General features: G+C 48.4%; 5 protein-coding genes across 9 annotated transcripts in view; 2 read left to right on the top strand and 3 right to left on the bottom strand.

The window, feature by feature from the left end:
- LOC113214623 (adenylate cyclase type 3) overlaps window positions 1–11,308 on the top strand; it is a 59,619-nt gene extending 48,311 nt beyond the window's left edge. The window contains 13 exon segments of the mRNA XM_052270430.1: window positions 480–638; window positions 1,072–1,210; window positions 1,468–1,551; window positions 1,670–1,773; window positions 1,954–2,115; window positions 2,350–2,713; window positions 3,074–3,279; window positions 3,527–3,617; window positions 6,189–6,414; window positions 6,524–6,606; window positions 6,702–6,800; window positions 7,107–7,355; window positions 7,440–11,308. Coding sequence (XP_052126390.1) covers window positions 480–638; window positions 1,072–1,210; window positions 1,468–1,551; window positions 1,670–1,773; window positions 1,954–2,115; window positions 2,350–2,713; window positions 3,074–3,279; window positions 3,527–3,617; window positions 6,189–6,414; window positions 6,524–6,606; window positions 6,702–6,800; window positions 7,107–7,355; window positions 7,440–7,928 — 2,455 coding nt within the window. The 3' untranslated portion in view covers window positions 7,929–11,308.
- LOC113214620 (uncharacterized) lies at window positions 3,811–6,014 on the bottom strand. The gene is made up of 2 exons (XM_026434057.2): window positions 5,843–6,014; window positions 3,811–5,399 (listed from the first exon to the last, which is right to left on the bottom strand). The coding sequence occupies exon 2, from the start codon at window positions 5,391–5,393 to the stop codon at window positions 3,927–3,929; it is 1,467 nt and encodes a 488-aa protein (XP_026289842.1). The 5' UTR covers window positions 5,394–5,399; window positions 5,843–6,014; the 3' UTR covers window positions 3,811–3,926.
- On the bottom strand, window positions 9,938–13,728 carry LOC113214621 (beta-lactamase-like protein 2 homolog). 5 transcript variants are annotated; one of them, XM_026434059.2, is made up of 7 exons: window positions 13,636–13,728; window positions 13,089–13,285; window positions 12,856–13,019; window positions 12,650–12,758; window positions 12,357–12,555; window positions 12,149–12,277; window positions 9,938–12,078 (listed from the first exon to the last, which is right to left on the bottom strand). In XM_026434059.2, the coding sequence occupies exons 2-7, from the start codon at window positions 13,211–13,213 to the stop codon at window positions 11,947–11,949; spliced, it is 858 nt and encodes a 285-aa protein (XP_026289844.1). In that variant the 5' UTR covers window positions 13,214–13,285; window positions 13,636–13,728; the 3' UTR covers window positions 9,938–11,946. The 5 variants fall into 5 exon arrangements, with proteins under 5 accessions (XP_026289844.1, XP_026289843.1, XP_052126361.1 ...); XM_026434058.2 differs by having other exon boundaries at window positions 13,089–13,300; window positions 13,636–13,710; XM_052270401.1 differs by lacking the exon at window positions 13,636–13,728 and adding an exon at window positions 13,430–13,561.
- A 181-nt stretch (window positions 13,729–13,909) lies between these two features.
- Window positions 13,910–18,260, top strand: LOC113214619 (G2/mitotic-specific cyclin-B3). Its single transcript, XM_026434056.2, has 9 exons — window positions 13,910–14,053; window positions 15,504–15,719; window positions 15,797–16,185; window positions 16,263–16,428; window positions 16,506–16,736; window positions 16,806–16,961; window positions 17,043–17,217; window positions 17,291–17,396; window positions 17,469–18,260. Exons 2-9 carry the CDS (start codon window positions 15,519–15,521, stop codon window positions 17,518–17,520), a joined length of 1,476 nt encoding a protein of 491 aa, XP_026289841.1. The 5' UTR covers window positions 13,910–14,053; window positions 15,504–15,518; the 3' UTR covers window positions 17,521–18,260.
- Window positions 18,261–18,301: 41 nt separating this feature from the next.
- LOC113214622 (sodium bicarbonate cotransporter 3) overlaps window positions 18,302–22,911 on the bottom strand; it is a gene marked incomplete in the record, with an annotated part of 35,136 nt that continues 30,526 nt past the window's right edge. Inside the window, 10 exon segments of the mRNA XM_052270334.1 lie at window positions 18,302–18,761; window positions 19,443–19,728; window positions 20,023–20,195; window positions 20,793–20,927; window positions 21,162–21,480; window positions 21,559–21,917; window positions 22,028–22,123; window positions 22,210–22,359; window positions 22,449–22,601; window positions 22,682–22,847. Coding sequence (XP_052126294.1) covers window positions 19,491–19,728; window positions 20,023–20,195; window positions 20,793–20,927; window positions 21,162–21,480; window positions 21,559–21,917; window positions 22,028–22,123; window positions 22,210–22,359; window positions 22,449–22,601; window positions 22,682–22,847 — 1,789 coding nt within the window.

The raw sequence follows: 22,911 nt of genomic DNA, 5'->3' as shown, positions 1-22,911 counted from the left end.
CCCCCCTGGACAGACACGGCCTGACGTGACCGAGATATTCAATGAACAGGTCGTTGACAGCCACAGGCATCCGATGAATCCGTGCCCCACCAACCCCCTGCTCCCCTGGCCCTGGCGGCCTCTTGTCCTCCTCCTCCTCCGTGCCACCCGCCACCTCCGCCACGCGCCGCCCGCCTCGGCCCGCAAGCCCGTGGGAGCTGGAGGCCGGCCCGCGCCTACCAACCGCAGCGTAGGCCGCCCGCCTACCGGGGCGGCACTCGCGGTGCCTACCTCCCGGGGGCCGCACCCCGACGCGGCGCCTACCAACAGCAGCGTAGGCCTCCCGCTTACCGGGGCGGCACTCGCGGTGCCGACCTCCCGGGGGAACATCGCGGCCGCCGTCCCCGAGGCCTTCACCCCGCAATCCTCGGCAATAACCCCTCCGATACCTCAGGTGCCTGACGACGCCCCCCCGCGCCCGCGCGCTCTCTTGTTCACAGGTACGTGCAGCAGTCCACCAACTCGCCGGTGGACATGCGCGTCGGCATCCACACGGGCGCCGTGCTCGCCGGCGTCCTGGGCCAGCGGCAGTGGCAGTTCGACGTGTACTCCAAGGACGTGGAGCTCGCCAACAAGATGGAGAGCAGCGGCATGAAAGGGTACGACACTACGCCACACACACGCGCGGGGGCGGACGAGCGCGCCAGAGCGGCGAGCCGTCGGCCCCGACATATTCAGTGCCAAATAGTTTTCAGAGTTATTTCGTAAAGAATGTCTCATGATGACGGAAACAAAATGCAATATAGCGCGGCCACGGATTAAATTTGCGCGTATCCAAAAGCCTTAATAAATGTAAACTAGGGTTGTAAATTTTCCAAAGTTCAAGAAAAATTTCCGAAAAAATCCCAAAAATTAATGGAAAAAAAACGGAAATTTTCTCAGATCTGGAAAATTTTCCGTTTTCCCGGAAATTTTTTGCTTTTTTTCGGAAATTTTCCGGAAAATTTCCAGGGCTTCCAACCCTAATGTAAACTGAAACACACGATGTGCACTGTACTAAAGAATACACCTCGTGCGTGTGCTGCCGCGCAGGAGGGTGCACATCTCCAACAGGACCCTCGGCTTCCTGGACGGCGCCTTCGAGACGGAGCGCGCCTACGGGGAGAAGCGCGAAGAGATGCTGCGCGCCGCCAACATCACCACGTACTTCATCACCAAGACGCTCAAGCCGGTGAGTACTTCGGCGGAAGGGGTACTTCAGTACAAAAATAAAATAAAATCAGAGTACACCACTCAAAAAAAAAATACAGGGAAAAGTCAGAGACAAATATAAGAAGAAAAAAAAACTAAAAAATAATTAAGAACAATCAAGGGAGAAAATCTGTATACGCTTGAACTGATGGTGAAGTACCCCATCGGGAAGTAATTGCAACAGGTTGAACGCCATGTCTAATCTGAACGTGTGTCTCTTCCCTTTCCGGGACGCAGTTCGCCGGAGACTCGGCCGAGCCGCAAAACGGCGGCATCACCGAGGACACGGCGCTCGAGATAGCCAAGGACGAGCACTGCAACGTAAGCGGGAAGCACAAAGGGAAAGGGGTCCTGGGGTCCTGCAGGCTCCCTTACGCCACTATAAGCGAATCGACACCGGGCCCGCCTATGCGCTCAACACGCCGCGTGTTATTTGCAGGAGGAGACCAGGGTGCTCGCCGAGGCCGGCGGCCGCGGCCAGGAGGACTCCGAGGACTTCAAGAAGCGCCTCCGGAAGGAGCTCATGAGCCGCGACGGACAGAAGTAAGGGTTTACTTTTTCGGGAGGGAAAAGGGGGGGGGTCTCACTCGGCGTATTGTTTGAATACTTCAACATTTTTGGTTGAGCTCTTTGACCCAAACGTCCGTTCGAAAAACCTTATCCCACTCTGTGAGAATGGCGTAAATTTGACCGCCCCGCGCTAACACGGTTCCGATGCGGCAGGGACCTCTCGAGCGCCACCAAGCTGCTGACCCTGGCCTTCGTGGACGGCAAGAAGGAGCAGGACTACCAGCACCACAAGGAGACCAACAGCTCGCTGTCCATCATCGGCTGCCCCATCGCGCTGCTCTTCACGTCCGTCGCGCAGATGATCGTCCTGCCCAGGTATACAACGCGCTAGCACGCCGGGCAATTCTTTCCGAAAAAAAAATTGGTAACTTTTCCAGAAAAATTGGAAAAATTGGAAATATTTACAGAAAAATTGAAAAGGAAAGTAACTTTTCAGGAAAAAATTAAGAAATTGTAATAAAAATTCCTGAGGATACTTTTCCTGAAAATTAAGATTGCTAGCTGCGGTGGCGAGTACTGACGGCTGTTCGGCTCGCTGTTCTGTTCCAGGGACACGATGAACATCATGTCGTTCATCCTCGGCCTCATCTTCCTCATCCTGCTGACCATCTGCGTGGTGGCCGAGGCGCTGCCCAAGGCCTTCCCCGGCACGCTCGTGCGCTGCTCCGAGTCCCTCAACAACACGCTGTGGGTGCGGCGCTCGCTCGCCCTCGTCGTCGTGCTCATCCTGGGCGCCGCCAACGTCGTCGACATGGTGTCGTGCTCGACGCCGGGCCTGGTCGTCAACTGCACCGACTACGAGGGCGTGGCCATCGCGGCCAACCGCAGCGGCGGCGCGCCCGCCCAGGCCCTGCCCCAGGTCCTGGGCGACGGCCTGCCCGAGGCGCCGTCCGCCGCACCCTGCACCGCGGCGGTGGGTACTTTTATCACCTCAGGGGTACTTTTATCAGCTCAGGAGTACTTTTATCACCTCAGGGGTACTTTTATCACGCCTCCGCAGATCGTGCCTCTTTATTACGATTCAGGGGGGTTGTACACCTTTATCACGCTTCAGGAGGGTGGGGTACTTATATTACCCTTCAGGAGGGTGGGGTACTTTTCTTACGATACACCCAGATTAACCTTGGTTGAACACTTTTTCAAAGCGCGGGGTAGCTGTACCCATAGCGCGCACGATACATGAAACCTGCCAGGTTTCACGAGCCGACGGCCGTGAAAAAAAGTACCCCACCTCGCGGGTAGAGTCCGACGCTGAGGTTCCTACCTGTTGCAGACGCCGGGCCAGACGTGCCTGTACCCGTCCTACTTCTCGTACTTCTGCGTGCTGGTGCTGGTGGCGTCCTCGCTGCCCGCGCAGCTGTCGCACCTGCTCAAGGTGCTGCTGCTGTCGCTCATCGCGCTGGCGCACTGCGCCATGAACGTGGTCGTCATCGGGGCCGCCCTGGACCAGGAGGAGCGCCGCGGCCTCCGCGACTGGACGTGAGTGCTGTGTGGCAGAGATAGAACAATCAGAAAAAAAATTACTCAAATCAAATAGTATTTTAAAAACTAGGGTTGGAAATTTCCACAAATTTTCGGAAAATTTTTAGAAAAATTTCCTGGGCTTTTAATTCTGTTTGAAACCTTAAAAACATGAAATATTTTTTTATCGTCATTTGGGGTAATTTAGGGGGAAATTTTGCACGAAAACTTAAATGTGTATTTTTCTGAAAATTTACATCTCTAGTGCCGTCTACAGGACGATCGTGCCGAGCAAGTTCTCGCTGTCGGGCGTCCTCATCGTGGTCACCATCGCACTGGGCTTCCTCTGTCGACACGTGAGTGCACAACTGAAAATGTATTTTTGTTTTTTAAATCCTAGGTAGCTAGTGATAGAGCCAGATTTACGCTGTGGGGTTGGAATCAAGTGTTGTGTGGTGGAGTCCTCAAAGGCAACTGGATATTTTTTAATGAATCATATCGGAGCTTATTGTGCGGAAATGTCAATATTCTGATAAAAAAACAAACACATCCAAAACAAGCAATAATTTAATTTACAGCCCATAAAGCAAAAGCAAACAAAACACAAATTGTTAAGACAAATAGTCAAACAAAGGAAATGGAAACCAAATAACCAGACAATCTCATCAATCGTTATGGACCCAGTGGATAAAGAAGTGGGTTCTAGTCTTGTGGTTTGTTGGACATTTTTCGTCCGAATCATGGCAGAACACGTAGTAGATCCTTCCCCACTCCGCCAGTACTGAGTGGCAACCTCGTGCGCATGACGGACATGTCTTTTTAAAACAGTAGATCGTCTTTCCGTAAAGATTGAAATGGAGCAAGGGGTTTCTCGCCATGACGGTCTTGAACGCGTCCCCGTGGAACCAGGCGTGAACGCACAGGTCGTCTGCGAGCCCCAGCTGGACCCTCTGGAGGGCGGGTGCAGTGGTGGGGGTGATGGACAGCACCAGGGCGTCGTTCTCCTGCTTCACGTTTAAATACGTCCTCAGTTCCCGTAGGGCAGGCAGCGACGGCAGCGCGTCGATCAGCGCTTGCACTTGGGCGGCGTGCGACTGCTCCCCCTCCGAGTCGAAGGCTATGAGGAACAGCGTCTCCAGGCGGGACCTCCCCGTCGAGGCCAGGGCCCGGATGGCGTCCGCGCCCACCCGGGCGCCAGAGACGCTGGCGGTGAGGTTGATGGGCCCGTAGCGCAGAGTCAGCTCGCGCAGCTGCACGGCACGACTGAGGAACGCGGCAGTCCGCGCGGCGGCCGCCCCCCGCCGGTGCCGTCTCAAGGAGCTGATAGTGAGGGTCAGGTCCCGGAGCGACGCGCAGGCAGCCACGGCCTCCAGCCCGGGGAGGTTCCAGCACGACAGCTCCCTGAGGTTTGGCAGGCCGGCCAGCAGGGGCGCGATGTACGTGCAGGACATGCCCGACACGCCGAGGTTAAGGCGGACAGTCTCGAGGGTGGCGGAGTGCGCGGTCAGGATGAACTTCAGGAATGTCTCGTTCAGGTAGCCACACTCAAAGTGCTTCACGGATGGGGTCGGTGTGGCGCCGCCAAGGGACAAGGAGGCCGCGATTTGAACGCTCGAATCATCGAGTGAGAACGACGGAAATTTTATCGTATCCAAGCCACGCGTGGATGCCACCGTCGCCAACAGCACGCAGGCCATGGTGTCGGAGACTTGCAGCAGCGGGCCGTGAGCGAGGACAAGCTCGACGCGCCTGAGCCTCCCGAGCGCCTCCTGCCTGAGGATCGCGACGGCGGCGGTGCCGGCGTCCGTGTCGTCCTTGACGTACAGCCGCAGCTCGGCCGCGGCGCACGAGGTCCAGGCGAGCGCCGCCGACCGGCAGGTGTTGGCGGGGCGGGGGACGCAGGTCGGGTCCCTCAGGACGCGCAGGCACGGCGCCAGGCGCAGCACGGGGCACATGCAGCAGTAGCTGCCGACGTACTCCACCAAGCCGCCACCAAACTCGCGGTGCCGCCACGCGTCCGCGTGCAGCGCCAGGTCCCTGAGCCTCTTGCACACCAGGCGGCACGTCAGCAGCGAGGGCACGTCCACGAACCGCAGCACCCGCAGCAACGCGTCGTCCGGGAGCTCCTCCATGACGCTCTGCAAGAAAAACGCGACATCGCGCGGGTTTGAAGGAGCGGTCGCCTGGAGAAACACACGACAGTTTGCAGCAGACGAGACAGTCACGATACGTAAACAGAAAATAATGTGGTAGTGCAATGGCGTACTTGTCTAGAGCGCGGAGCAGAAGTAAGGAGAACAAAAACGGATGCATGGAGTGGTGGTAGGGGCGGGGGGTGGAGAGGGAGCCTTCCCGACCCTACCTAACCCTACCTGCTCGACGTCAAGTAAAACCCACGCAGCAGGCGCACTGGTCCGCGGAGGCCGCATGTGGAGCTAGCGCCGACGGCGTGCCCGTCGCGACGCGAAGTAGGCCGTGCTTCGTTCATTCACAATCTTCACGACCACCACCACCCTTGGCGCACACGCACGCGCACACCACACATATACACACACACACGCATAACTGGCGATGACCTTACCTTCGATCGTTAAAAATTTGTAGAATTCTGAGTAGACGATCTAGAAGAGAGAAAAACCCGGTGTGACAGTCGACGCGGCGTGGTGAACTGTGGGGCGAGTGAGCCGAGCACAACAACACATCCAGTTGTCAGTTGTTTGTCGAGCGAGAGCGAGCGACCCAGTGGGGGCGAGTGGACGCGATAGAGTGCGCTCTAGTCGCCGGGGGAGGGGAAGGGCGGGAAACTGACGTTGAGGCTTCTGTCCGAAATCGGTCGGTTCGTTTTACGTTCGCACCACGACCCTTGAGTAACTCAGAGGAAGGTACAAACGAACAATAAAAATGATTACTATTTCCGAATGAAACAGATGGAGAAGGCGCTGCGGGTGCTTTTCCTGTGGCGCACCGAGGTGGAGGAGCAGCGCGAGTTCGCGGCGGACATGCGGCAGCGCAACGAGGCCCTGGTCTACAACATCCTGCCCCAGCACGTGGCCGCGCACTTCCTGCGCCAGCGCTTCCGCCAGCACGAGGAGCTCTACGCCGACAGCTTCGCCGAGGTCGGCGTGCTCTTCGCGTCCATGCCGAATTTCTCAGGTGAAAATTCATATCCCCTTCCTTAAATTTGTTTTTTTATTTTACAAAAAAATTGCATTTTTTTTTAAATTGATCTGTGGAAAATTAATGTGCCTGACTTTGTCCGCAGAGTTCTATTCAGAGGAGAGTGTGAATAACCAGGGGCTGGAATGTCTACGGTTTCTCAATGAAGTCATCTCCGACTTCGACGCGGTAAGGGTTCGAACCAGTGTGCTGTCTGTAGCGTAGAACTATACAAGTATATATTCTAATAACGCGTCGGGCGTCGGCTTATGTTGGTCTCGCAGCTCCTGGAGTGGCCGCAGTTCCAGGACATCATCAAGATCAAGACCATCGGGTCGACGTACATGGCCGCCAGCGGGATCAACCCGACAAAGAAAGTCAAGGTGTGTGTCACGGTATGAAGAGCGCCGTGCGGGTAGGCAGCCCAACCTGCACGGGGGAGGGGGGGGGGGCGCAGGATCTTGAGGAGAGGGAAGGGAAGGACTCGCGCGCACCCTCCGCTCCGGCTACCTTACCTGACCCCGCTGCGGGTCAGGGGTCCCAGGGGTGCTGGGGCGGAAGGGATGGCGCGGCGAGGGGTGGCAGGGCAGGGCGGGGACCTCGGCGTCGCGCCGGGGACGGAGGGGAAGCGCGGCGGCGGCCCGTCTACCTGGCCAGGACGCTCCTCTAACGGCCTTGGACGGTTGCAGGACGACGACCCGATCACGGTGCGGTGGGCGCACCTGGCGCTGCTCGTCGAGTTCGCGTTCGAGCTCAAGAAGGCGCTGCAGAGCGTCAACGAGCAGAGCTTCAACCACTTCGTACTCAAGATGGGCATCAACCACGGCCCCATCACGGCGGGCGTCATCGGCGCCAGGAAGCCGCACTACGACATCTGGGGCAACACGGTCAACGTGGCGTCCCGGATGGAGAGCACGGGGCGCGCGGGCTGCATCCAGGTGGGTAAGGGGGGGCCGTCTCGCGAGGACGGCGTCAACCAGGCCCGCGCGTCAACCTAATGCGCCTCTCTCTCTGCCACACAGGTGACGGAGGAGACGTGTAGCATCCTGCGCAACTTCGGCTACAACTTCGAGCAGCGCGGGATGGTGTCCGTGAAGGGCAAGGGCCAGCTCATGACGTACTACCTGACGGGCAAGGGCGGCGCCGGCGCGGGCGGGGTGACGCGGCCCGACGGCGACGCCGGCTCCAACGCGCCCGGCCTCACCCCCAACACCCAGGTGCCCCAGCTCGCCTCCCCCGGTGGCCTCTCGGGCCACTCCGGGGCGGCGCCCGACGCCCTCGGCGGCGGCCTCGGCAGCGGCCTCGGCGGGGGCCTGGGGCCTAGCCCGAGCCCCAGCCCGAGCCCCAGCCCGACGCCCAACGCGGCCGCGGACGACGACGACGAGGGCGACCCCGCCGAGAGCGCCAAGCTCCTCGAGGGCGTGAGGATCACGATGGCGGAGGAGTCGTCGCCGGCCAAGGCGGGGCCACGGACACCCAGTGAGACGCACAGACTGCTCGATCAAGTGTAGTGCTGAGTGGGAGCGCCCGCCGCGCGCGGGTCAGCTAATGAAGCAAATGCATTTGAGGGAAACTTTTAAGTGTCGTCTGTAGATGTATGTGTAAAATTGTGTTAGATGAAATAGTTTCCCCTGGTACCCTTCACATCTGTGCATTCGGTCTACTTTTGCTTCTACAACGACTTTTGTTTTTCTTAATAAGTGTGGCAGTGTTTCAGTGAGAATCTAGTATTAACCAGGGAGTTATGATTGACTAACAATGCAAATTTTGTGATTATGTACCTGACTTCTGGTTTAGATGAAGTTAGAGGAGAAAAGCCAAACTCAGATTGGGGTGTTGCCAAACCAGAAATGACAATGTGAAATCCTTATAAGACTCATCCCAATGTTCTAGTAAGAAAGATAGCACAAATAATTTATTCACATCACATTACTTTATTTCTGCCTCCTCGAGAACATTCTTTTATAATAGTAATAAGGTCACTTTGAGTACTTGCCTGTCTAGCTAGACTCTTACTCTTGGTAGGAAGGGAACTCAGTTTCTCTGAGACACAAACAGCAACATCAAATAGTTTAAAACTGGAAAGAATCCATGTTAAGAAAATGGTCAGGATTCCAGTCATCAACAAAATTCTATGTGGAACATATCCGCATTGTTCAACAAAATTGAATTATTATGTCTAAAACATCTTCTGATTATTAATTTAGCTGATCTCAATATTTGCTCTCGATGACATGACATCTGGAGGTCCAATTCATTTAAGTGGAAAGTTAATTCAGCAACTATGGTTTATTTAAGTCTACTTTTGTGTTCACACTTTCTCACGAGTTCCCAGACTCTATACGCTTATATAGAACTAACTTACTTTGCATCAAAGTGCTAAAGTCACAAAAGTACAAATATGGGTCAAAATCATGTACCCTTGTAATATATGTAAAGAATGTAGACTACTCAATCCTGTACAGAGTTAATATTTCATGAGATTTTTATGTCTTGGATTTTATAAGAATGTGTTAGACTAATTATTACTTCCCTTTAGGAAGTCTTAAGTGAAACTGTGATGAGGATTGTGCAATAAGTACTTTACAACACTGTTGAGTATAGATAATCAAAAATGTTCCTGATCACTGTGGACATAAGAAGTTAAATGCGTTTCTGGTCCCTCTTTGTAAGTTTTGGTTGACAGAGGAAATGTTAAGCAATTTTGGAATACTGGTCCTTGACCTTATGTGCCTTATGCTCAAACTGCAAACTCTGTAAGTACTTAACAAAAGCTCACCTATATTTGAGCTCAATACTGTAACAGTTAAACATGTACCTGGTGATATTTATCCAACGGGAACATAACAATTTCAAAGTACACCGTCAATCCGTCACACAGTACGGAAAATTGTTCCTGTGATCAACAATACTGTGGTGTTAAGGTGATCATAATTTGATAATTGAGCATAAATTGTCAAATCAGAAAAAGAATAAAATATTCAACTGCAGATGAAAAAGGTATGTGCCATCCACAGATCAGTGAAATTTTCTTGTGAGCATGTATTCAGATATGAAACTACGAAAGTAAGTACCTTAATGTGTTCTATGTGTCTGTTTCTAATGGCCTATAAATTCCTAATTAAGCTTCAATGCTTGCTTTGGTTGACCATTAGAAATATATATTTCCTATCCAACATGCAATAATTCAGGTTATGACTCTGCCTGCTACCTTATGCTGCTTCAGTAAAACATCACTTAAAAACACCAATCTATTAGTAACTTCATAAGATACTTTTTGAAACTAATTAATTAAGTATTGATGTTAAACACCAAATATTTTCAAAATGAAGTAGATGTGAGCAGTAAGTAGCCCTCCCACAGCACAAAAGCCCACAATGTTGCCAAGTAATCAAAATATTCGGCAACATTTGTGCATGAATCTCAGAGTATACGGATTGTGCTAAAAAAAAGAAAAGGTTTTTTGCCCACTGGCGTACGTCATGGTAGATGTATTCAAGCCAACAATGACACTATAAACTAGTGGGTAAAAATCGCTTTATTGTGGCCTAAAAAATATCACAACCGAAAATGAGGTGCCATATTCACCTGAGTATAAAAAACCTTTTCCCCCCAAAAAAATTGTTTCTAAAGGATGGGGTTTGGTCTCGTGTGGGTGGGTTAAGCCGAGGGGGGTCTTTAAGCACATATACCACTACCAATCCTAAAGAAGTGCTTGAGGGGACTCTCTGAGGACATTTCCCATGAACCAACTTTTTCAAAAAAAAATTGAGCCATTTAAAGTGGGGCGTTCTTACACTCAGGTGAATTTGGTAAAACCCTGAGGCTTCAGACAGTTGACTGAGAAGTCCATGCAATGAGTGAATAGTTTTGCGCACATTGCTAATGGATAAGTTTTCAAAAACTATTGCACCACTACAAGCAGAATGTGATGATAACATCCATGTTCTTTGACTGAGAATACACAGAGTTGTACACAGTGTACAAAAATGAAGTAAATTACATAGAGGTGTCAATGTGGAATTAGTTTCTTCTTATTCTTGTTACTTGAATTTACCTAATAAATTTACATCTGACATATCTGTTTTATCCCTGTGCCAAAATGAAAGGATAAAGCATTCCTTAATTAGAAATCTTGAACTCTTTAATTTCTTTAAAATGTAATTTTAAAATAGATCTGTTCCAGAATATATTGCATACTAGGTAATTGAGACCCATACAAATAGGTATTTTGAAACCTCTTGAGCATGCAGAAATGTGTTGAATGTTACAAGCAATAAGAAGCTGAAATTGATTCGGTGATGTGAAAATGTATCAGTGATATACATATAAATAGAAGCAAATACAATATGTACCGTGATTAATTGGCACATAGCCCTTTCAAAGTTATTTTTAAAGAGATGCGAAAGTCAATCACTAGAAATACATACAACCCAATGTTTAAGACAAGAAAGAAGACCTCAAATATTTGCCTTGTCAAAACCAGGAAACAAATTCCATTTCATAGAGCTGGGTATGCTTCAGACCAAAGAGAATCATAAATCTTATTCTTTGGAACATAATTCATCTGATTGCTTTTTCTCAGAACGTCTTGTTCTGTAAAATGGAGTGCAGCAATAAATGTAGATGTTAAGAAATAAGATGGTAACAATTACATTAGCCTAATTAATTGAATAAAAGTAAATGATTTTGCAATTACAATAGGAAAAGGTAGCAGACATACGGTCTTTTTGTTTCAAAGCCTATGTAGAAACTGATTTTAGAAAGCATAGAAGATAACACTTTCTCTAAATATGCATGTAACACATCCTCAGATTGATACTGCAGATACAGAAGGCGCACAATAGTACTGTAACATTTTCAAGTGATTAAATATATCTGTCAGCTGTGAGTGAATGATCTTATTTCACCAAATGGAGTACAAGTGAATATGACAAATAGTCAACAACCAACAACCATATACATTGGCTTGAATGCTGGCATTGCTGTACTGCTGTAGAGCAGGACACCTAACAGAAATATACCAAGTTGTGTAAAGTACTTTTGCTAACTCTCAGTACATGACATTAATTGGAACAGTTCCCTTACTCGGTTGAGTTCATGGCACCATTCATAACTGCACATGATTAGAAAGTGGAAGTGACATGTTTCCAGAATTAAAGCAAAGTTCTCTAGTAAAAGGTACCAGGTCTGTTTCCAATTTCCACAGCATAATGGGCTAAAGGTGCAATTCTACCAATAGAGATGTATTAAGTTGATTTCCCAGCCCACTGCAATCTTTCCAGAACTTTGGGTTCTTTAAAGAATCCTACTTCATAAAGTAGAAATAAAGAGTCTAAACCGTAAGGATTAGATAACAAAAATATAGTTTATACACCAAAGACCAACAAATAGGTATGCAACAATAATAAGGTATAGAATTTGAATTCACATGTTCAATCAAACTGAGATACCAATAATAATTAATCTTATTTAACACTAATACAGTACAAACATTATGAAATAGCTTACCTCCAAGGTAAGGACGTGCTAAAGGTTGCATTCTTGTTTTCGATACACCCAACTCCCATCTTGTGACACTACCTTTCCTTCCTTCAGCAGTTTTTCTAAGTGGTGGTTTACATTGAAAGCAGCTGCATTGTGGAGATTTTCATTTACATCCTGAAAATTTTAAAGGAAGTAAAGAAACTGTAGGTTTAAAAGGCATTCACACAAGTACATCTGAACTTACCACATAAATAATCTTTACTATGTCCATAGCAGTCAATTTCTTTTCCGGATTATCATGAAGAACTGATAAGATTTGGGCTTCTCGAGCATTCCTATGGTTTATGTAATATGACAGCTTTTCAACTGGATCCTGTTAACAAAATGTTTTAATTTGAGAATCCAAAAATTCTGTTCTTCATGCCAGTATTCATTCTAGGAATCAAACTTACCTCAACTACTGGGCCGTGACCAGGAAAAATTTTAATGGGATTCAATTTTAGCATGCTGTTTAAAGACTTCATGTACTCATATAAATCCTCAAAAACAGCAGTGCCCTCACCCAAAACATTATCACCACTAAACATGTGTCCATTGACTGGTGAAAACAGAATTACATGATCAGTAGTATGGCCGGGAGTGTGACAGACTCTGTGTTGAAGAAATATCAGGGAAAATATGATAAAACTGAAATGATGATGTACTACATGTTCAAGAGTTATGCCATTGTGATGATGACAATTACCTTAAAACTGTGTCATCAACTTTAAACTCATCACCATCTTTTAAAAATTTTAGGGGGATACCACACTGCTCTTCTGCATCAGTCCTTGGAAATTTCCATACCGGTACATCTGCAAATTGAAAACATAGTTTGGAGGGGGAAAATAGGTGTTGTTAGTAAAGTAGTTAGTGGGAATGCATTTTAAAATATGAAACCATAGGCAGTACCTGACCCAACATGTTGTAATATATCTTTTACTCCTCCAATGTGATCTCCATGCCAGTGTGTGATAATGATATGTTCAATGGAGACGTCTTCCTCTTCCAGAACAGTTTTAAGATTAGCAATGTACTCTGGTTTGCCATCCTCACCCGTGTCAATGAGTATTCGCCTGTAAAATTGAAACTATGAGTGGATAAAAAAATAATGTTCTTTCTAGAGCTGCAGACTCAGCAGTTACCTTTTGCCATCGCCGAGAAGGTAGGTATTAGTGCCCTGTAATGTCATTACTCCAGGATTCATGCCGAGAATTCTGATGACCCCATTACACAGTTTGGAAATTGGAGGTATGATAGCCTTGGCCATGGTCCTTGAAAACGGATCCGGGGTTAAAACAAACCGTTCTACGTCAATGAAAAGCTTCAGGGTGTAAATAACCTGTAAAATAAGACACTAACAAGCGGCCCGGAGGCAAACAAGTATTAGAGTTGTGCAGAAAACAACGCACACGAACAGAAGAACAAAGTTGAAAAGCACAATAAGAAAAATGAAAATTCGTATGACAACGCAGGAGTGGTTTACCAGGTATGTTTTCTTTTCAGAGATAAGAGATAAGCAAAGGATGATAACACGTAGTATGGTTATGTGTCAAAACTTTGAGAAGGAACGGTAACAGTGCGCCCAAACAACAACAAATTGTGATAAATAGAGGACATATGATATTAAGCCCTTTAAAGTACCCAAACTTAAGTTCTAATATGTTAAAAACACAATTTTAACAGACTTACCTTCTGATATTATTCAAACTGTTTTTCCCTTTCGACACCAGGTGGCGCTACAATATTTGTTGTCAACTTCTTGCAGTACCAACCGTTCAATGCAAAGTCCTAACCCTCTCAATCGAAAGTGACCGCCTCAAAGATTGAAAACATCAATCAATTTTTTATTTCTTTATTCAAACTGATATTTTTGTTGAAAAAATTTAAGAGCGCAGCTAAAAATTGTCCCCATTTTCCCCCATTTTGTTTTCTTGTGGACGCGTAGGTTGGCAGAGTGTAAAACACAGTGGGGTGAAATAAAATAAAACCCACAAGGCTGCAGCCAATCAGGCCTGAGACCAACCGCCACAGCTGCATTTGAATCAGCGTCAACACCGGAGCAACACGGCTGTGGGACGTACTTGTTTTTCTGGACCATACTTATTTGGTGAGTGCTAACATTGCTTATCCCAGCGCTTCTTTCTCTTCTGTATTGTTCACGGTCCAATCGAAACCCAAGGTTCGTTCCGTTTTGTTCAAAGCTGGTTGATAGGTAGAAATTTTCGAAGGGTATCAGCACCCGCCCTTTGGCGCCGTAACGGTCCGGGTCCCTGGTCCCGGTTTGTCGTTCTCGTGTTCCTAGCTGATTGATTTTGGTAGTGGATTGTTTGCATTTTGTGATCTTACCTGAATTATAGTTCCCAGCGGTAACGCGTCCCTTTCGATCGCTTGATTGTTTAAATACGTGGGGGCTCTACCCGTGTTCATGGTTCCCTCCATTTTCCGTTAGGTTACGTAGGGTGCCTATTGCTCACTATTTCGTGCGCATTCTTTTTCGATGCGCTTTTGAACTCGTTTTGGATTGTTTGCGAAGCGCTTTGCGGGTCAATTTTCGTACTTTCCGGCACAATTCCTGGGGCTTTACGGGCTGCTAGCGGCCTCAACTGGTATCGTGTTTTAGTGCCTTTCCTGAATCACCTATGCCTATGCTACCTTGTCTTTTGTAACATAGTACAAATTCTTTGACTACGAAGTTTGGCGTTTCTGTCAATTTTATGGTTGGTTTCTTTTCGACCAGTAGGTTTTGCACACCTAGTCCAAATGCACTCGGTCAGATCTGAGGGCAAACTTGGGGTCTGATTAGTTTGTTCAGCAGTCACACCGTTAACCTCTTAACACGGTGATCATGAATTGATAGCTACTCTCGGTGCGTGTAGCAGTGCATCTTGTGCTGCTGCCTACCTACTTAGTCGTAACATTGTTCTGTAAGATATTTTTTAGGGATTGCTTAATGTATCTTGCAATGTGGGCCAGGCACTCATGTTATAGCCAGGTTTAGATTTATTTTGTATCTCTTTTTACTGCCTCCTTGAGGTTGAGACTCATTTGGTGAAATTCAACCAGCAGCAGCCTTTTAAAAGTTAGTCGACCAATATGTCGCAGGCTTCTTTGGAGGGAGTCTGGAGAGGGGAAAGAGGGGGAGGGGGGGGGTGATGTCTTGGTAGGGGTGGGGGGGTGTCCTGTTTGTGGTGGGGGAAGGAATCATGCAAGTCTGGACATGCTCCAGCTCTGCCTGCCTGGAGCAAGGGGATGTTGGTGTGTGCATTCATACTGTAGCAGAAGGTAGTGGCAGCAACACCCTAAAATGGTCAATGAATCATTGATAAAGTCTATGTCAGCCAAATTTCGCTGTCTGACTGGTGGCAGTTTATCTGCTGCTATAGTCACTGCCAAACTTTGTTATGATAGTATCAAACCTGTTCTGGTATGTTTGAAGTATTTAGGAGTGTATTAGACAATCAGCTGATTTGGCTCCCTGCCATCTTCTCAAGCTGTGGCTGCTTGGATCTCGTAAAATTTGTTTAGCTTCTAATCACATTTGTGTTTTACTGTTTTAGCAAGGACAATCTACAATGCCTCCTCCTACTCGCTCAAGCTCCCTGCAGTGGAAGAATGTCAATGCAGACTCAGTCTTAGGCAATGGCGTTGCTACCCGTGCAAAGCGAGCAAACAGCACTGTGGTATTTGGAGAGAACCAGGTGGCTGGGAAAAGGAAAGCAGAATCACCTCTCAAGAAAGCAACTAAGAGATCAGCTTTAGGTGAAATCACTAATGTAAGTGTTCTCATTTTTGTTTCATATATTTTCTTCATGAATTATTCCAGTATTCTTACCTCTGACACCTTTTTCAGGCTATTGGGAAGTCAGCCAATGACACTAAGAATGCTCTAAAAAATGCTGCTAACAACCACTCAAAGGCTTTCAGCAAGTTCAAGGACAAGAAGGTTGTTGTTGAGAAGAAAGACCTTCCTGTGAAGGCGCCAAGTAAGAAGGTTCTTGCTGAGAAGCCTGTCAGGATTGCCGTACCTACAAGGCAAACTCAGTCCAAGACTTCTCAAATACCTACGGTCCAGCATGTCACTCGCAAAACTTCTGCAGCTGCTGTTGAGTCTGTTCCTTCATTGAAGCAAAAGGTTGTCCCCAAAGAGCCCGTGCGGGCATCAAAACGCCTTTCTGCCCGTCTTTCTTTAACGAATGACTCTGGAGAGACATCCCTCTACGTTTCTGCTTTGGATATCAAGTGAGTTTCTTGCACACATGCAAGAGTCACACACCAGAAGTTTCTTTCATACTTTAACTTGACATTTATCTTTTCAGTCCTGATCAAGAAGAAATTGCTGAGGCAAAGTTGGAGAAAGCCCCTGCTTCACCTGTTAGGAAACTTCCCCCTGGTGTTGAAGACTTTGACGCTGAAAGTGCCACTGATCCTTTTGCCGTCTCAGAATATGCCTATGACATCTTCGAGTACTTAAAAGAGAGAGAGGTATGTAGCACAATTAATGTAGCTCCTTGGTTATTTTATACTTCACACTATATGATGTTTGTTTATTTTGGTTTCAGGCAAAGTACAGAATTTCTGACTACATGGACAAACAAATTGACTTGACTCGATTCATGCGCTCTCTACTTATTGACTGGATGGTGGAAGTTCAAGAAAACTTTGAACTTAACCATGAGACATTATATCTAGGAGTAAAAATCGTCGACACTTACCTCTCTAAAGTTCCTGTAGGGAAGCAGACTTTGCAACTTGTTGGAGCAGCTGCTATGTTCATTGCCAGCAAATATGATGTAAGTGAGTTATGATGCATACTTTAATCACTCAAGAATTTTGTGCTACTCATTCCTCCTCCCTTTTAGGAACGAGTGCCCCCGCTTGTTGATGACCTGACCTACATCTGTGATGGAGCCTACAACCACGATGAGTTAATCGCCATGGAAGTTGCCATCCTGAGGGTCATTGGCTTTGACCTCAGCATGCCACTGTCATACAGATTCCTCAGACGCTATGCAAGGGTAAGTTTTACCTCGGTTAGCTGCAGGCTAAAAGAGGAAGGTTCTGTTTTTTTGTTCCTAATTTCACTTCTTTTGTTGCAGTGTGCTAAAATTGCGATGCCACAACTTACTCTTGCGAGATTTATCCTGGAGTTGTCTTTATTAGAGTACAGTATGGTGACTGTGTCAGACTCCAAGCTTGCAGCGGCTACTCTATTCCTCGCACTGAAGATGCAGAATCTGGGTGGTTGGACCCCAACCCTAGAGTACTACTCTGGTCAGTACACACTTCAGAAAGTGCTCCTTAAAAGTGCTTGAAATCATACTAATCCATGCGATAATTCAAACAGGGTACAAACTGGAAGACATCCATGACCTGGTACACCAACTTAATGACATGTTGCACAAAAAGCCCAAGACAGCCCTTCAAACTGTTCGCAACAAATATTCTCACAAGTAAGTTTTCATCTTATTTTCATTCTAGCAGTTATTCTTGGAACTCCTTGCTAATCTGTCCTCTTTTTGCAGGGTGTTCTTTGAAGTTGCCAATATTCCTCTAGTGGATGACTTGCAGTTATAAGATTGCTGATGTGATGTCACATTTCATGGTGTTGAGATGAAGTTATTTTATGTTAAACCAGGACAATCTGTCGTTTTTAATTTTTATAAATTATTTACGTTGTGAAAATATTGCAGGTAGTGTACGTCAAGTCTTGCCTTACAGTCATTTAAATTGATAAGAATTGTTAAAAGGCTTGTCAACATTCTGTTACCTTTTACACTATCTTGTATATAGTATGTATAAATGTTTGTCATTTTAAAGGTACAAATACAAGTTGTCTGTGCAGCAGGCTTTGTACATTTTAGCATGATTTGCCTGTTCTACTGAAGCTTTAAGTTTTTAAAAATAAATCATAGCCTTTAGACCGTAAAGGAAAAGTGTACATCATTGTTGATACTGTGTGAGATTTTATTACTATTTATTCTTGATAATTGTGATCGCTTTGCACATGTCAGTATTAATCAAAGCTTTCTCAACATTGAAAGTTGGTACATGTCAACCATAGTATAATCTATTGGCAATCGCCAATGTATTTAAATTGACTGATGAATTTTCGTAATTTATTTTTTCTATGTACCAATATTTACTTCTAAATTTGTTTGTGTGATGGCACAAACTCCTGTAAAATGGGCTGTATTTCTAGTATGATTACTGTTGTATCATTGACATGGACTTCAGTTTATTTTTGTATCTGCATGTGACTTTGTGTATAGTGTGCTGTTAGTGTTTTTAATCATCAATAAAGTGTTTCCTTAAAAGTTGACTTTGTTTTGGGGCAGGGTTGTCAAACTTAAGCTAATTTTAGTTCGCAGTATTTGTACATTTATTTCCAATGGATATTAAAATAAACTTCACAATTATCATACAAGCGAGTAACAGTCACTGTATTGTTGGCACTTCCCTATTTTACAGCCATGATGTGGCTTCACCACTATATTGATGCACGAGAGACCTGCGTGCTTGAGGGCGACGTTCCCAGACGAAGTGTCAACTGTGTCGACAAAATTAGGATGTCTCAGAACAGTGTACTCGGAAGTGCACATCCCTAACTATACTAAATTTTCTTGACAACTATCAGTTCGATTATCGAATTGCGATAATCCACTTAACACCGACCGGCTTCGTAGCCCGACCCTTCTCGACAGCGTCCTTTCGGTAATCCGGCCTCACCCACGCGGGCAAGACGGTTCCACTCGCTCTCACTACACCGTGGTTTCGGCTCCATTCACGCCCCTCCCAGTTCGGAGCCCGTAATCGACCTGAAAAAAAAAACACAAACAATTACTTAATGTCGAACGGATCGTTCACATCGACCCTGCATTGCTTTCAGGGTCGGCATGTGCCCAAGGGCTCGAGGGTCGCTAATACGGATACAGATAATTAATTAAAAACGCCCCGTATGGCACCAACGGCCGCCGCTCTGACGTAGATAGGCAACCCACTCGGTTCGGCTGACCCGGCGGAGAATGGGTGGTCTACCCAACGCCATCCCAGGCGTACACGGACGCGGGACCGGTGGTTGTTATTGACCATTGGGCCGATGATTTCCATATTTCATTTTAATATTCAGTATTCTAAATTTGGTGGTAGAAGGAAAATATGTAAAATATACGGATTTATAAGCGGGAAGGGATTAACCAAAATATCACAACAAACACTACAAAGCAGAGGATTGATCACATGCTGCACACCACAATGTGAATGTCGCACTATCTTGCGCCAAAACGCTACAAAAACAATACACAAACAAAACGAAGTAAAACAAAACAAAACACTCTGTAAACAAAATAAGGAGAGCACAACAAGCGAGTGGCGACCGAACACTTCCAGCCAAAACGACAGGTGAGGAGGGTGGTGGTAGGGCCGGATACGATACGGGTCTCTCTAAGGGTGTCTCGGGCAGCGAGGTACCAACAGTAAAGTGTCGCCACGCTACTCACAGAGGTAGTAGGTAGGGTAGGAGGGTTGTGGCAGCCTGCTACACAGGCTCACACCGGGGCGGTGGGCCCGCCGGCCCCGGGGCCCGGCTCCGTCACCAGCACCAGGTCCTTGGCCGCGGGCGCCTTGTTGACGGCCAGGGCCGGCAGGCCGCACGCCGGCGAGCCTCCCACCTTAATGGTGATGCCCTCGTCCTCGTCCTCCTCCTCCGCCATCGTCGACAGTCTTTTGTTCTCTTCGTCCAGCAGCGCGTCCTTCTTGTTACCCCGCTTCTTGGACTTGCTGCTGCTGCAAAGAGCAGAACGGTGTGATGCTTCCCGTCGACCCCCAGCCCAGCGCTCCTGCGCCCAGTGTCCCACGTGCATCCCGCATGCCCCTCACCCCGCCACCCCGGTGGCTCCCCTCACCGATAGAGATGCAAATCTGATACATTTTCCCATGCTATTAAAAAAGAAATATCGGAAAAGTTTCGTGTTTTTAAATTTAAAAAGTTCCGATTTTTTTTAGTGAAAAGTTTCAGTATTTACAAAAATGATATCGAAGTAGCTCTGCCATGTGTATCATACAACGACCCCCTCGTACCTGTTCTTGCCCGCGCCCGCCTTGGCCTTCTTGGGGTCGTCCTTGGTGGGCGAGTTCGCCTGGTTCACCTGCTTCCAGATGCCCGTCTTGTTCACCTCCTCGGTGATGTTGATGGAGGCGAGCGGGATCTTCATGATGTTGCCGTTGGCCAGAGGGATCTGGAGGTTTTCGTCCTGGGAGCACAGAGCAGGACGACCATTCTTAAATACCCGACTGCACGGCGCCTGTGGGAGCGAGAGGCTGGCATCCCCTCGTAAAAAAAAATCACGCGCTCAAATTTTCAAAAAAAAAAGCACAAACACGGCTGGCGTGAAAGTTAGACTTTCCCCCTCCGTTTAAGATTCGCGTAGACGGTCCAAAGTAGAGGGGAATCGTCTCATTTGAGACCGTCCAGGAAGTACGCGTCCGTTATTCGCTGTTACGAACCTGCCTCCGGAAGCTCTCATGGCGCCTGTCGGGTAGGCAACATCTCGCCTGCAGTGCATGCGTGTAACGCGGGCCGGCCTAACCCGGGCCTCGCAGGCGCCGAGCTCCCGAAATTATTGCCGAATGAATCAGAGAAAAAACGGACACGCTTTCTGGACGATCCCTTATGTTTCCTTCAGCCCGAACCGCCGCGAACAAAGTTAGGGCCAGGGTATCGTGCACCACCGCGGCAGTCAGACAAACGCATGCAGTCCACGCCAATAAAGGTCGTTTTTAGCAGCCATAATGTAAGTGAGGAAGGAGGGGGTGGGCACCTCGCCGTTGGTCTCTGCCTCGGGACTCACGTCAGCCGTTTCCAGCTGCCGCTGGTCGTCCTCCCGGCGCTTGATGGTCTCCGGCATGATGTCGTCCAGGATCTTGAGCTCCCGCCGCATGAACACGAAGTCCAGGGCCTTCCTGATCGCGATCATCACGACGAGCTGCGGGGAGGAAGAGGAGGAGGGGAGGGTCAGCACTTGTGGCCACAGGGAATATACAATCCAAAAATTTTCCTGAAAAATTTCAAACTTTTCCAGAAAAAAAATCGGAAAAAAATGAAGTATTTCTAGAAAAATCGGAAAAAATGCAACTTCTTGGGAAAAAAATAAGAGATTGAAAACGAAAATTTCCTGAGAAGTAAAATCTCACGTAATTAAAATGGCCCTCGTACGCACCATGAGCGGGAACAGGATGGACGTCTTGCTGAAGGACTTGATGAGCCACAGCATGATGAGGCAGGCGAGCTGGATGAGCGTGAACATGTGCACGCGCAGGATGGGCACCTGGCGCAGGAACATGTAGTCGGGCTGGTACTTGGCGGGCATGAACATGATGAGGATGCGGTCGAAGAACTGGAGGCCCTTGAGGGAGGCCACGCCCATGTACAGGAAGACGCCGAACAGCACGGGCATGGGGATGTGCGAGAGCACGGGCGTGATAAACACCGACAGCCCGATGGTCACGAAGATGAGCACGTGCGTGACGCGCTGCTCCCTGGAGGGGTCAGAGGTCAGGGGTCAAAGGTCAAAGAAATTTATAGTTGTGACAAAAATGATTTTGACCGGCGCCTACCTCACTCCCAGGAAGTGCGGCTTCTCGCCAGGCGCGGCGCACTCGGACTCGAGCTTGAGCGAGTTGACGTGGTTGATGGAGAGCACGGTGGCGGCCACGAACCAGGGCAGCCCCATCAGCGAGCAGATGAGGATGAGGTTGGCGAGCACGAACAGGTCGAGGTGGTAGCCGCAGCCCTTCTTCAGCTTGTTCTCCTTGCGGTTGACGATGACGGCCGTGATCTGCTGGTCCATGAAGATGAGGATGGTGCCCAGCATGGCGGGCAGCGGCGCCACGAGGATGGACCACATCGGGTTGCCGGCGAACGGCGAGATGACCCAGCCGCGGTTCGGCAGCGTCGGCTTGAACTCGCTCGGCACCTGGTGGAGAGGGAGGTCGAGCTTTTAGATAAGATCCAAGCAGTATCAAGCAGGCAGAACTATATTTTTGAAAAAAAGGGGTTACAAATCCTCTCCTTTGTTTTGCTCACCTCGAGCTTGGGTGTGTTAACGCCGGCGTAGTAGTCGAGGAAGGACATGGACATGATGGCGATGATGACAGCGAAGTCGCTGATGAACTGGCGCACCTGGTGGACGAGGGCAGTGAGAGAGAGATCAGCGCGCTGCCTCTACGAGACGAGCAAGGCTCGGGGTCGAGCAGACTGACGCTTACCTTGGAGGGGAAGAAGAGGGCGTTCTTAAAGTCCTTGAGCTGCACCGAGAGGATGAACGTGCCGAGGAACAGGATGACGGACATGAGGAACACGTCGGGAACGTACTTGGGCGTGAAGCAGCCCGTGCCCACGAGGGTGCCGTTGAACGTCTGCACACGAACACAATCAAGAAAACGCTCGCCTTTACTTTCCTCGTTTCAATCCAAAAAGAGAGATGTTTTTGCAGCGCGACACTCACGTGACAGTTCTGCGTGGACACGTTGGACCAGTTGATGGGGCTCGTGTAGGAGGTGAGGTTGCTCGGCACGCAGGAGCAGTCGTAGTCCAGCTCGACGCCGCCGTGGGTGTTGAGCGGGAACCTCTTCCCGATCGACAAGACGTTCTCCACGGCCTGGCGGGGCACAATATAGTTGCATCGGACGCTGTCGCCACACACGCATTGTTATCTTTCTTTCCATTTGTTTTCGTCACCTTGTAGATGAAGATGAAGGCGATGAGGGTGGCGAAGTTCTCCTCCGTGAAGCGCGTGATGTAGCACACGAAGGCGCTCGCGTCGATGGCCACGAGGATGATGAGGATCGTCACCACCCAGATGCCGATCCACAGCCGGAAGGACATGTAGTCCCACCCCATCTCCCTGCGAACAATAGTATCGATTCAACTCGATGCCGAAAGTCGAAAGTCGAAAATTTTTCCGGAAA

Source organism: Frankliniella occidentalis, unplaced genomic scaffold (genome assembly GCF_000697945.3).
Source record: "Frankliniella occidentalis isolate FOCC.00 unplaced genomic scaffold, Focc_3.1 Scaffold5, whole genome shotgun sequence".
Taxonomy (NCBI): Eukaryota; Metazoa; Arthropoda; class Insecta; order Thysanoptera; family Thripidae; genus Frankliniella; species Frankliniella occidentalis.
This window is presented reverse-complemented; position numbering and strand designations above follow the sequence as displayed.

Bases quoted from the DNA above. Each gene is read 5' to 3' on its own strand.
- LOC113214620 (XM_026434057.2), bottom strand. From the start codon at position 5,393: ATGGAGGAGCTCCCGGACGACGCGTTGCTGCGGGTGCTGCGGTTCGTG.
- LOC113214621 (XM_026434059.2), bottom strand. From the start codon at position 13,213: ATGGCCAAGGCTATCATACCTCCAATTTCCAAACTGTGTAATGGGGTC. The intron at 12,278-12,356 runs GTAAGTTTGATT...TTTTGTTAACAG, and splicing joins GTCACGGCCCAGTAGTTGAG to GATCCAGTTGAAAAGCTGTC. The intron at 12,079-12,148 runs GTAAGTTCAGAT...TAAAATTTTCAG, and splicing joins TAGTAAAGATTATTTATGTG to GATGTAAATGAAAATCTCCA.
- LOC113214619 (XM_026434056.2), top strand. From the start codon at position 15,519: ATGCCTCCTCCTACTCGCTCAAGCTCCCTGCAGTGGAAGAATGTCAAT. The intron at 17,218-17,290 runs GTCAGTACACAC...TAATTCAAACAG, and splicing joins AACCCTAGAGTACTACTCTG to GGTACAAACTGGAAGACATC. The intron at 17,397-17,468 runs GTAAGTTTTCAT...CTCTTTTTGCAG, and splicing joins CGCAACAAATATTCTCACAA to GGTGTTCTTTGAAGTTGCCA.